General features: G+C 35.4%; 1 protein-coding gene across 2 annotated transcripts in view; it reads left to right on the plus strand.

The window, feature by feature from the left end:
- Positions 1-13,516, plus strand: part of GNPAT (glyceronephosphate O-acyltransferase) — a 51,824-nt gene that overhangs the window by 24,921 nt on the left and 13,387 nt on the right. For both annotated transcript variants that reach the window (XM_074223050.1, XM_074223048.1), the window contains exons 2-9: positions 633-815; positions 6,608-6,784; positions 7,459-7,588; positions 8,704-8,831; positions 9,174-9,249; positions 10,525-10,676; positions 10,780-10,910; positions 11,873-12,096. In XM_074223050.1, the coding sequence (XP_074079151.1) occupies positions 633-815; positions 6,608-6,784; positions 7,459-7,588; positions 8,704-8,831; positions 9,174-9,249; positions 10,525-10,676; positions 10,780-10,910; positions 11,873-12,096 (1,201 nt within the window). The remainder of the gene's footprint in view (positions 1-632; positions 816-6,607; positions 6,785-7,458; positions 7,589-8,703; positions 8,832-9,173; positions 9,250-10,524; positions 10,677-10,779; positions 10,911-11,872; positions 12,097-13,516) is intronic.

The raw sequence follows: 13,516 nt of genomic DNA on the forward strand, positions 1-13,516 counted from the left end.
ATCTGCTGACTTTCACATGTTGTCTTTAGCTTCTGCAGAACTCCCCAAAAATTCCCATTTAATTTCATATGCTGACCCACAATATATCAAAACTGATGGGGAATGTCGTGATGTAGAAAGAATAAAGGTATATTTCAGGCTAAATAGTCTATAAGATTAAATGACTTTTTTATGAAGAAATAGCAGGTTAAGTTAAGGTAATACTTTTTCCCTGGAAAATAAAGCCTAGAACAGTTCTAAAGGCAGAAGAAATCTGCAAATAGGCAGATTCATTCAAACAATTAAGAGTTTCATTAACACTATATTTGTTCAATTTTACTAAAAAGGGATTCTGATTTTCCTTGATCCAGTTTTCTTCTATAACTTTTATTAGATGTATTGGCAGAATGATATAGTGTAGCCAGTATTACTGGTAATTCAGCATATATTTGTTTGCTAGACCTAATCATATTTATATTTTTGTTTTTCATTAATGCAAATTTTATATGACAAGAATTTATCTAATGTGAGAAAATATATTCCGTATCATATAAAAATCATTATACTTAGAAATAAAAGCTCACCCCTACTTTCATCAACTTAAGTATAAGTTCATACCCTCATTGTTTTCTTTCTTTTGTCCCTTTCAACAGAAAAAACTTAAAAAATGGGATGAATTTGAAGACATGTTGGAAGAGAGGCGGCATTTCAGTGATCTGAAACATGCAATGAAATGTTATACACCTACTGTCTACAAGGGACTTTGCCCTTGCAAGCCAGATAAAATTAAACATTCTGTTCTCAGATCTGAGGAGGTTCAGTATATCATCAAGCAGGTGAGTGGTTCCTATCATTACAATCATTTGTATTCTACATTTTGTTTCTTAGATGTCCAACAAGTACTTTCCCCATGGATGTTTTTATTTTGCTCTGTTTTGGAGTAATATTGAGTTCAAATTCTACAGTTCAGTTGTTTTCTTTGTTTTGGTAGTTAGGGAAGAGAAGCAAAGATCTATTTTTCAACCCGTGGAAATTTTTTGCTCTTCATTTTGCTCTCCTGAGTTACCTCAATATCCTAATTTAATTCAGTAGATATCCAATAAACAAACCCCTAGTCTGTATATTATACAGAGTACTATGTCATTCTTGTTGCCAACCTCCTTTATTTAAGACAGTTGGGCAGTAGACGGAGTGCTGGGCATGGAATCAGAAAGAACTTAGTTCAAATTTGAACTCAGACACTTGTTAGCTATTTAACCCTGGACAAATCAATTCATTATTCTGTTTGCCTCGTTTTCTTCAATTGAAAAATGGAAATAATAATAATACTATCTACCTCACAGAGTTGTGAGGATCAAATGAATAAAGTGTTGATCACAGTTCCTGATAGCATGTACTATATAAGACAGGTTGTTTTTGTTGTCATTGTTGTTATTTCTATAAAAGATAGGCTATTTATTTCTGAATAGTGGGTGATGAGGGTCTATTCTTTTCCTTTATCTTTTTTCCTGACTTAATTGCCAACTTTCTCTTAATCTAAAACAAAGTTATTTTATACAAAATTGTTCATATCCTTTGACATATGTTCCCAAGAAAGACAAAGACCGAAATAGAGGTCCAATAGATACCAAAGTAACTGAGTATTATGTTTTATGATAGCAAAGAAATTGAATTAAGATGATAAATTGATGAATTGATGAAAAAACTGTGATATGGAATGTATTGTAATATTGTTGGGCAATAAGAAATTAGGAGAAAGAAATTTAGGAAAATAAGGAAGTTAGCATAAAATATATAGAGGAAAAGAAACAAGAGAACAATATATACAAAATCTTCAGTGATGTAAATGAAAAGATCACTACAAAGAAGCTGAACTCTAAGTAATGGAGAAACCAGGGACAGTCCTGGAACATAGAACAACATAGTCCTGGTAGAGAAGTAGGAGACTGTTAAGGCAGCATTGTATCTACTGTCAGATGGGGCTACAGTTCGGGATGCTTTTACTTAACTTTTTTTCCCCCCTGGGACTATCCTAAAGTAGTTTGCTATGGAAATGATGGTGAAAACAGTGTTAAAATTATAAGTCATGTAAATAAATCAACAAACATGTGCCAGGTACTATGCTGATCCCTGAGAAAGAAAGTATAAAATGGAGATAGTTCTTGCCCTTAGAGTGCTGACTAGGAGGGGCAGCTAGGTGACACAGTACATAGAGCATTGGTCCTGGAATCAGGAGGACCTGAGTTCAAATTTGACCTCCAATGCTTAATAATTACCTAGCTGTGTGACCTTGGGCAAGTCACTTAACCCTATTGCCTTACAAAAACAAATAAAAAAAGGTGCTGACTAGGGAAGAAAGCTTTGGTTTATTTAGGCTACAGATCATTAATCTTTTTGTGTCATGGACCTCTGAACTGTCTGGCAGTTTGGAAAAACCTATGGACCTCTTCTCAGAATAAATAAAATATATAGTATTACAAAAGAAATCAATCATATGGAAATACAATTATCAAAAAAAAATTTAAAGAAGTCCTCAAAGCTCAAGTTAAGCCTGGGCTAAGCAATTAATTTTGAGTAGCATTAAAGAGTAATATATACTTGCAAATAGGATCAGTAAAGAAAGCAACTTGATATAAACTTTTGTAACCATTAACACAGACATACAAATAGACAAACAAGAGGGAAATAATTATATTTGAAACTTAAGATTTTCTTGTTTGTAATTTGTGTAGAAAAAGGAAAAATGTTTATTTTAGCAATAAAATAACAATTTTTTTAGATGCCATACCCCTCCCCCTTTTCTTTCTAGGTTTTTGCAAGGCAAATGGAGTTAAGTGGCTTGCCCGAGGCCACACAGCTAGGTAATTATTAAGTGTCTGAGACTGGATTTGAACCCAGGTACTCCTTACTCCAAGGCTGGTGCTTTATCCACTACACCACCTAACTGCCCCCATAACCCCTTTCTAAACTTGTTTTTTCTCTTTTATAATTTTTGAAATTTTGTGTGTTTTATTACTACATTTGAGTCACTTTGCAGTTTTTTATTTGGTTCTTTTCTTTTTACCTTATGTCCCTTTATTTTATTTTATTTGATTTCTATCATTCTTTTTTTAAACTTTGAGTTCCAAATTTTCTTTCTTCCTCCAGTTTTTCCCCTATCTATTAAGAAAGCAAACAATATGATACCTTTTGTATATGTGAAGTCATTCAAAACATTTTTTCTATATAAACACTGTTGCCAAAAAAAGTCAGAAAAATAAAGTAAAAAACTATGCTTCAATCAGCACTCAGAGTTCATCATCTCTCTCTCTCTCTCTCTCTCTCTATCTCTCTCTCTCTGGAGATGGATAGCATTTTTCAATTGTCCTTTGGAATTGTCTTAGATCATTGAATTGATCAGAATCGTTAAGTCTTTCACAGTTAAATCATCATTACAACATTGCTATTACTGTCTTCTATCACTTTGTATGAATTCTTCTTTCCTTGTATCTTCTGAGAGATTATTTTTCTTCATAATATTTGTTGTATTCATACACCATAATTTATTCAGTGCTTCATCATTCAGTAAACACATGGATTTTTTGTTCATGTTAATGTTGCTGCTAGAAATATTTCAATATAAGTAGTTTCTCCCCTATCTTTAAAGTTTAGCCTTCCAGCATAAAACCAGGAGTAGGACAACAAGCATTTGAAATATAATAATAATAATAGAGTTTGGAGGACAGAACCAAGATGGCGGAAGGAGAAGAGCCTCTCCTAAGTGGTCTCTCCAAAATATTTTGAAAATCTTAAAATTATGACTTGAACTAAATTTTCGAGAGAGAACCCACAGAAAGATCCAGTGAGGCAATTCTCCAACCCAAGGTAACCAGGAAAATAGTGAAAAAACTGTTCCACGAGGTTGGAGGGCGCCAGAGCTTAGGAACTTCAGTCTCCTGGGAACAGCCCCAGGGTGGTGCCTGGGAGCTGCAGCTCCTAGCAGCAGAAGCAGTTTCCTGACCTGCACCCCAAGGGGCACCAAGCACAACTTGGAAGATCAGCAGGAAGACCTCTGGCAGAGTGCGAAACCCAGGCCTTCAGCAGTTGTGGCATTCAGCACACCCAGATCCAGGAAGCAGAAGCAGGCTGTTGGAGCCACCCAGCAGGAGCCTCTAGGCAGCTGCATCCTGGAAGGTAAGGGAGTGGAGGGAGACTGCCAAGGTCTTTCCTCTGTCCCTGGAATAGGACTCTGGGGCTCTGACCACATTCTGGTCCTACTCGCAGTCTAGACCCCCCATAGAGCAGGGCTCCCCCTCTCACAGGCCCAGGGCAGAAGGGTGAGCTTGTGATCATTCACAGACCAGGAAAGCAGTCAGAGCCTCATACCCTGAGGTTCTTGTGGGGTTGTCCCAATAACACTCAAAAGCTCAGGAACCACCCCAAAACCAGGCACAGGCTGGGGAAATGAATAAACAACAACAACAAAAAAAAGGAATCTGACCATTGAAAAATACTTTGTCTAGATCGGAAGTGCAAGCTTCTGCATTTAAAGACTCCAAGAAATACAGAAGTTGAGCTCAGGCTATGACAGAGCTCAAAAAAAAAGATTTTGAAAATCAAGTAAGGGAGGTAGAAGAAAAATTGAGAAAAGAAATGAGAAAGATGCAGGAGAAACATGAAAACAAAGTCAGAAACTTAGTCAAGGAGATCCAAAAAATTGCTGAAGGAAAATAACATATTAAAAACCAGCTTAGGTCAAATGGATAAAACAGTTCATAAAATTATTGAGGAGAAGAATGCTTTAAAAAGCAGAACTGGCCAGATGGAAAAGGAGATAAGAAAGCTCTCTGAGGAAAACAAATCCTTCAGATGTAGAATGGAGTTAAAAGAAGCTGATGACTTTGCAAGAAATCAAGACACAATAATTCAACACCCCAAAAGAATGAAAAATTAGAAGAAAATGTGGAACCATCTCATTGAAAAAACAACTGATCTGGAAAAAAGATTCAGGAAATAAAATTTAAAAATTATTGGGATACCTGAAAGTCATGATCAGGAAAAGAGCCTTGATCTCATTTTTAAAGAATTCCTACAGGAAAATTGCCCTGATATCCTAGAAGCAGAGGGCACAATAGAAATTGAGAGAATCCCATTGATCTCCCTGGAAAGAGATCCAAAAAAGTACAACCCCCAGGAATATTATAGCCAAGTTCCAGAGCTCCCAAGTCAAAGAAAAAATATAAGCAGCCAGGAGGGTACAAGTCAAATATGGAGCTGCAGTCAGAAGCACACAGTACTTAGCAGCAACTACATTAAGGGCTCGTAGGGCTTGGAATATAATATTCTGGAAGGCAAAAGCTTGGAATGCAACCGAGAATCAACTACCCAGCAAAACTGAACATCCTCTTCCTGGGGAAAAGATGGACTTTCAGTGAAACAGGGAAATTTCAAATGTTCCTGTTGAAATGACCAGAGCTGCACAGAAAGTTTGATCTTCAAGTACAGGACTCAGGTGAAGCATAGAGTGAGTGGAGCAGAAGGGTAAATTATGAAAGACTTAATGATGATGAACTGCATGTATTCCTGCATAGAAAAATGATACTGATAATACTCATATGAACCTTCACATTTAATAGAGCAGGTAGAAGGAGCTTTTATAGATGAAGCACAGGAGAGAGCTGAATTTGAAGATATAATATATTGTAAAAATGGAGTCAGTGGCTAAAAGGGAAATGTACTGGGAGTAAGAGAAAGGAGAGGTAGAATAGGCTAAGATATTTCATATAAAAGATTTTTTTTTTTGCAATGAGCTTTTGCAGTGATATGGAAGGGGGGAAAGGGGAGGAGAAATGAGGGAAACAACTCATCAGAAATGGCTCAGAGAGGAAGCAGCATACACACTCAATAGGGTATAGACATCTATAACAGCTGGTTAGTTCTATATGAAGGTAAATACTGGGAAATAAATTTTAAAAAAAATGGAAGAAACAGATAAATTGTCAGGGCACTTTACTTGGAAAACTATTGAAGGTTTTTAAACAGTGAGATGACATAACCAGAGTTGTGCTTCAGAAATCCTACTGTGGAGCATAGTCAGGTGGATTAGAGGGGTAAGAAGATAAGACTATAGAACCAGAAACTAATTAGAAAGATATTACAACAGTTTAAACTCTAGAAGAAAAATAATGAGAATCTGAACAAAGGTGTTCAGAGTAATAGAGGAAAGAAGATGGATTTGAGAGATTTTGTAGAGGTCTAAATGAAAGGATTTAACATCTACTTTCTACTCTAGTTCAGGTTATTTTCATTCATTTTGTTAGTCAGTAGTTTTAGTCATGGCCAACTCTTCCCATTTGTGGTTTTCTTGGCAAAGATATTGGAGTGGTTTGCCATTTTCTTCTCCAGCTCATTTCACAAATGAAGAATCTGAGGCAAACAAGGTTAAAGTGACTTACCTAGGGTCACAGCTAATAAATGTCTGAGGGAGGATTTTGGATCTCAGGTATATGAATCTTCTTGACTCCAGGCCTATGCTTCATGCAATGCACCACCTATTTGCCCTTTCCTTTCTTATTTCAACTTTATTTAAAAGAAAAGAATTATCTGTGCTTCTTTCTTCAAAAGTGATTCCTTTTCCCTTTCTGTTCAGATTTCAAAGGAAACACATGAATCTACTGATGTAATCCAAGAGGAGGCTTCCGTAATCCTGGATGAGATGGCTCACAAATTGCGCCTGGGAGCCATCCGATTTTTTGCTTTCAGTTTGAGTAAAGTATTTAAACGTATTTACAAGAAGGTCTGTGTAAATGAAGAAGGTATTCAGAGAGTGAGTATTGGCATAAAAATTTAATTTCAAAAGATGAGTCTGCTCCTCAGTCACTCATAATTCATATTCACAACTTTCTGCTTAGATGTAATATCTAAAAATATCTCCTACCACTTAGCATAAGTGGCAGCATGGTGGTTAAGAAATAGAATGAGCCGCAAAGGCTAGTCTGGAGAGAATCTCTTGTATCTTGTATCTGACAGCTTATTTTTAGTTAGAGTGTGTTTTGATATGTATGCTTGTTCAGACAGCTGCTCATTTATTTATTGCCCTTACTCTTCAGGCCTTTTTCTCTGTATTATTTTGCATGTAGTGAATTGATTTTAGATTCTTTGGTATCTGATGCCAAAAGTAGATGCAAAACTGCAAATTGAGGTGACCCTATTTTTATTTTGTCCTAGAAAAACTTTTCTAGCTCATAAGCCACAATGCTTTAAATATTCAGTTCTCTTTTGTAGTGAGGAAGTTCCTGTACTGGATCCCTGAAATAGAATTTTTAATGTCATTTCAGATTAAGTAGAAATTTGGAGATGGAGAGAGAGAGAAATGGATCCAAATGTAGTATTTTCTACTCCAAACACAGACATTCCATCCTATTCCTTCCTTTTGTTTTTTGAATTAATTTGTAAAGCAGATAATAATTAAAATTGTGCTGTTCTTTCTTGTTTTTAAAGCTACAACAGGCTATCCAGGAGCATCCAGTCGTTCTGCTGCCTAGTCATAGAAGTTATATTGACTTTTTGTTGCTGTCTTATGTTTTATACTCCTATGATTTACCAGTACCTGTCATTGCAGCAGGAATGGGCAAGTATTCTGCTTTTAACAATTCATATTATTAGGTAGACAGGTCAGGAAAGCAGAGAGCTAATGAGGGAGACAACTATGTAAATGTATAAATAGTAAATGTGCTTACTTAATGTTAAAATGTAATTGCCAGTGGATAGAGCACCGGCCCTGGTGTCAGGAGTACCTGAATTCAAATCCGGCTTCAGACACTTAATAATTACCTAGCTGTGTGGCCTTGGGCAAGCCACTTAACCCCATTTGCCTTGCAAAATCCTTTTAAAAAAAAGTAATTGCCAGGGACTATACGTTTTAAAAATTTTCTTAAAATTTCCTGTGAAGATCTTTATCTGACAATCTGACTGAAGCATTCAACTGTTAAGGATCTTCTCTAAGTTTTTGAGAGCTGAGATCAGATCACCTTTTTATTGAATACATAATACTATTTATTAGTAGACAAACATTTTAGCCCAATTGATAGTCACATGATAAAGTAACTAGAGCACTGGATTTGGAGTTAGGAAGATCACCAACTATGTGACTTTGTGCAAATAAGTCGCAGTCTCCTCATCTATAACGAGGGGATAATATTCACTATTCACACTCACCTAACAGGGTTATGAGGCTCAAGTGAAAAAAGTTATGTAAATTGTATTTAAATAAATGTAAGTTATGTAAATTGTATTTAAATAAATATGTATTTAAATAACTGTTAGTTACAATGAGGAAAAGGATGGTGGTGGGTAAAAGGAAAAGAAGGGAGGAGTAGAAATGATAATGGGTAAGCATAAGCCAAGGCAACCTAATCAAAATAAGTTAATTATCACATTCATGTAAGTTAAAATACCCATCACTGCTAGTTAATCCAGAATTCAGGCTGGACATAGTTATTATTAATGTTTTGAAGGATCAGTTTAAAAAACTTGTCTGATCACATTTGACTCAAGGACTTTTATTTCCCACTTTTCTGTTTTCTCACCCAACTAATTGCTAAGTTAATCATCTTAATGGGACTGGACCTTAGAAATATTTTATCTACATACTATTATCTTTCACTTTGGGCTATGAGTTCATGTCTTTAGAAAAATTAACTACATTTGTGAATGAACATTAACATTAATGTTATATGTTTTTAGATTTCCTGGGAATGAAATTGGTGGGTGAGCTGCTACGAATGTCAGGTGCCTTTTTTATGCGACGTACATTTGGTGGAAATAAACTCTATTGGACTGTGTTTTCTGAATATGTAAAAACCATGTTACGGGTAAATACAACTAATTACCAAACCCTTTCATGTGAAGATTCCATTATTTTCATTGCAATTTTCTATTAGATGTCATTAAAATGTGTAGGGTCTGCTAAATGAACTAGCCATCTTTTCTATTTGGAATGTAAAGTCTGTGTTTGATCACTGCAACTTCCTTGATTAAGAATAAATGTAAATCTTTGGTTCAATTTTACTTGGAGGGCTGAAGGAGGGAACCTGGGAAAGGAATCAAAATAAGTATTAACTACTTTGATTACTGATACTGGATTATTGTTTTCTTCTCTCTCTCTCTCTCTCTCTCTCTCTCTCTCTCTCTCTCTCTCTCTCTCTCTCTTTAAGAATGGTTATGCTCCAGTTGAATTTTTCCTTGAAGGGACAAGAAGTCGTTCTGCTAAGACCCTGACTCCCAAATTTGGTAGGTCAATTTACAGATTGGATCATGGTAATAGGTTGATCTTGAAGAGTTTGGAAAATGTTAGCTTTATTAGTTGTTTGATTCTGGTATTTCGTAAAACATCTTTTCTCTTCTTCCATGAACATAGAAGTAGTATTCAGTGTTTATTTTTTTATAACTTATATACAATATATTTGAATACATATTTTTTCATTTGCACTATTGAATGAGGTTTAAGAATGATAGATTTGGAGTATTTCTTGGTCACTTGTAAAGAATTGACATTCAAACTATCTCTAAATCCAAGCATTAGTGTTTATTTGTGATCACTCAACTAGTGTGTTCTACTCCCTAGAGGAGGCAGGGTGCTGAGCTGGGTGAAACTAGGCAAAGCTAAACATTTAATCCTTTTGGAGTACATGCACCTCATTGGGCTCTGCTCCTTAAAGGAGGGAGGGTGCTAATTGGCTCTGAGCCTGGTCCATTCCAAGGTCACCACTGTTCATCCAGGCAAAGTTGGTGATTACTCAACCAACCTGTGGGCTGAGCTCCTACTGCAGGAAGCTGTCTGATGGGATAAGCCAAGGATTTTGAATGGCTCAGTGGGGCTTTTTGTTTTCAACAGGCAGTACAAGAAGGAATTTGTTGCTATAAGGAAGCTACATAACCCTGGTGAGACTGTGCATGCAGTTATCTAGAAAGCAAGCATATTGAATTAACATAAAATATGTATTTAAATATATTGTATATCAGTTATAAAAAATAAACACTGAATACTAATACTGTTCATGGAAGAAGAGAAAAGATGTATATGTTTTAGAGGGGGTATTAATATATAATAATGATATTATAATTAGTTTGATATCATCATAAATTCACCCAAGGACAACAAATATTAGAAAATGTCCTTTCTTTGATTTATAGTCCAGGGTCTGAATTAACATCCCATTGCTTTCTAAACAGGATTGTTTGGCCAGATGGTGTGGTTAGGCCAAGATGTGCTTTGTTGGGACAGCTAGGTGGCACAGTGGATAGAGCACCAGCCCTGGAGTCAGGAGGACCTGAGTTCAAATGTGACCTCAGACACTTAATAATTACCTAGTTGTCTGACCTTGAGCAAGTCATTTAACCCCATTGCCTTGCCAAAAAAAAAATAGATATGCTTGTTATTCTATAGGGAGCCTATGAGGAACTCAAGAAATTGGGACAGGGATATTGACTAGGATCCCATCACTATGATTTATAATTTAATTTGATTGTCATCAGGTAGTATGAGCCATTTTCCTCTTTTTATAGGTCTTCTTAATATTGTGATGGAACCATTTTTTAAGAGAGAAGTTTTTGACACCTACCTTGTTCCAATTAGCATCAGTTATGATAGGCCATTAGAAGAAACTCTATATGCTCATGAACTTCTTGGGGTTCCTAAGCCTAAGGAATCAACAACTGTAAGTAAATGTCTTAATTGTTAACTTTAATTTCTTATTAAATATTCTTGCTTCTCAATTTGATGCTTGTTTATTTTTTGTTTCCCTTTGCTACAATTCTTAGGGCCTATTGAAAGCAAGGAAGGTGCTCGCTGAAAATTATGGGAACATTCATGTGTACTTTGGAGAACCTTTATCACTCCGATCCATGGCAAATGGGAAAATGAGTCGGGGTCCATATAACTTAGTTCCTAGGTACTAAGTGCTACATTTTAATAAACTTCTGAAAAAAAATAGTCCTGAATATAAAATATGAATGATGATTCTAATGATCACCACTTGGGATTAGAAGTTGATTTGCTTCTATAGCCAATTAGGGAATAGATCAGGTTTCTATTTCTTCCAGAATAGCTTTCAGGAAAAAAATCTATATCTACATTAGTTATATGAGTATAGAATTATGACACTTGATATATATGCTAAAGAGAGAAGATAAGGTGTGATAGACTTTTCCTTTCATAGGAGGAAGTCAGTTTACTATTATCTCCCCCCCAAAAAAAAATTATCAGGAAATACTTAGTGGCTATTTGCCGAGTACTTCTGATAGGCCAGTTAAATCTCATATGTGTGTGTGTGTGTGTGTGTGTGTGTGTGTGTGTGTATGTGTATATATACACATATATACACATGTGTGTATACATATATATCATAAAACTATGCATATGTTTATATCTGTGACATGTAAAAAGAAAGATCTTTTTAACTTTTATAAAACAGTAAAAGCCCTTATTTCAGGACTGTGAAAGATAGGATAATACTTATTCTTTAGTGCATGGGTGTCCAATCTTCTAAGCTCTTCTTCTAAGCCCAACAAAAACTTGTCAAGGACCACATATAGAATTTAATATTTATTATCACAGTGTAGCCCATATTACCAATGAGTAAAATAACAAAATGTAATAAAGTATGTTCTTTGAGAAGCATATTCAGCCCACATGTCATGTCACACCTTCTCTAATACATATACACCTTGCAAAAAATGGAAAGGTCTAAGGTGACAATGTAGAAGATCTTGGGCAGAATGATTCTTGTTTGAAAGCTGTGAAAGTATTTTATGAAGCAGCTTTTTAAAGATAGCCACAAAGCAGTATCTCTTTCCTTCCTTTCTCTATTCATATTGTCTTAATTGTAATCTCTTTTCTGATTCTTTCTTTTAGACACATCCCTCATAAACCATCTGAGGATATGCATGCATTTGTCTGTCACATTGCATATAAACTGGAACTTCTGCAGATTGAAAATATGGTTCTGAACCCTTGGAATCTAGTGATCACTATATTTCTTCAGAACTTACCAAGAATGGACTTTGATGTTTTGGTTGAAAAGACTATTTGGCTGAAAGGTTTAACGCAGGCCTTTGGAGGATTTCTAGTTTGGCCTGGTATGTAGAAAGTTTGAATATTTTTTCTCTTTATGTCTTAATTCATGAAACTGGTGATCCTAGATTGGAGATAGAGTCTCTTGAGTTAAAGCACTGGACTGAAAGGCAAAAAAAAAAGAAAAGTATATTTGGGTGTTAATATGTATTTGCCCCAAAGTCTGTTAAAAGACTTCAAAGAATTTGTCAAATTTTGTACAATCCGTGACTAATGCCTGTTTTGTAAATATTCTTAAGCAATTATGAATATTATACTGTGAGCATTGAATGTAGTTTATCAAAAACTAGAGCACTTGAAAAGGATTTTTTAACTTAAACTTCCTAAGTTCTCACTTTTAAGGAATTTAACTGGAATTATCCTCAAGTTTGGTTATAACCATTTGTACAAGAAACACACCTACCATTTAAAATGCTTCACTTTTAAATCCAGCTTTAATTACATGTCCAGAGCTTAATGGGTATTTTCTCTTCATCTGCAAGACCACCATTTATTGAAAAATAAGGATTCAATATCTAGGCTTTTTTTAAGCTTCCCTTGTAACTCAAAATAACCAGTCTTATAGGAAGGCATTTGCTTTCTGTTTTGCCTAAGATTCCCCCTATTTTTAAACGTCTCACCTTAAATCTAAAGCTTTCTATAATAACTTCATGGAATAGGATGGAAAAGCTTACTACGTATCAACTATGCTGCGCTGAGCACTGAATGGAAATTCAAATAGAAAAATGACAAAGTTCCTGCCCTCAAATAGCTCACATTCTGATTAGCAATACTTAAAGGAGGTTTCAGCTGAGATATCTGAGCAAATCAAAATTCCCAACTGAGAATGAATATAAAAAAGATGGGAAAAAACCTTTTTACAGGCTTCTCACCTACTATCCCCTACTTCCCCCTCCCCAGTCTCTGGCCAATAAAACAATACAATCAAGGGGTACACATTCTTATTGAATTATCTATCTTATCTCAGACATTTATTATTGTCAGCTGTAACTTGAGCAAGTCAGTTAACCTCTGTTTTATAGAAATAACAAACACATACTTCTTAAGGTTTTTGAGATGATCAAATGAGATAGTACTTGCACAGTGCCTAATACATAGCAGATTCTTTATAAATGCTAGCTGTTGTTATGATTAACACTAACAAATCTCTAAGCAAACCACCTACAATTGTCTACCCAACATGGGTTGAAGACAAGTTGCTTCCTTCACAAGGACTATCTTCTCATCATGCAATATCATCAGGTACAAAAAAGGAGTGAAACAGGTATAATCCCTAACTTCTAGGACTACTGCCTTTTGGTTTTACAGTGCCACATATACTTTGCTGGTGAGATTCACTGTGATTTTATGTGATTGCTTCTTGACCTACCTGTGATATAGTGAAGTAGAGGTGAGATCATAGTGTTTGTCTTGCATCAGTGTAAA

This window comes from Macrotis lagotis, chromosome 2, assembly GCF_037893015.1.
Source record: "Macrotis lagotis isolate mMagLag1 chromosome 2, bilby.v1.9.chrom.fasta, whole genome shotgun sequence".
NCBI classification, from domain to species: Eukaryota; Metazoa; Chordata; class Mammalia; order Peramelemorphia; family Peramelidae; genus Macrotis; species Macrotis lagotis.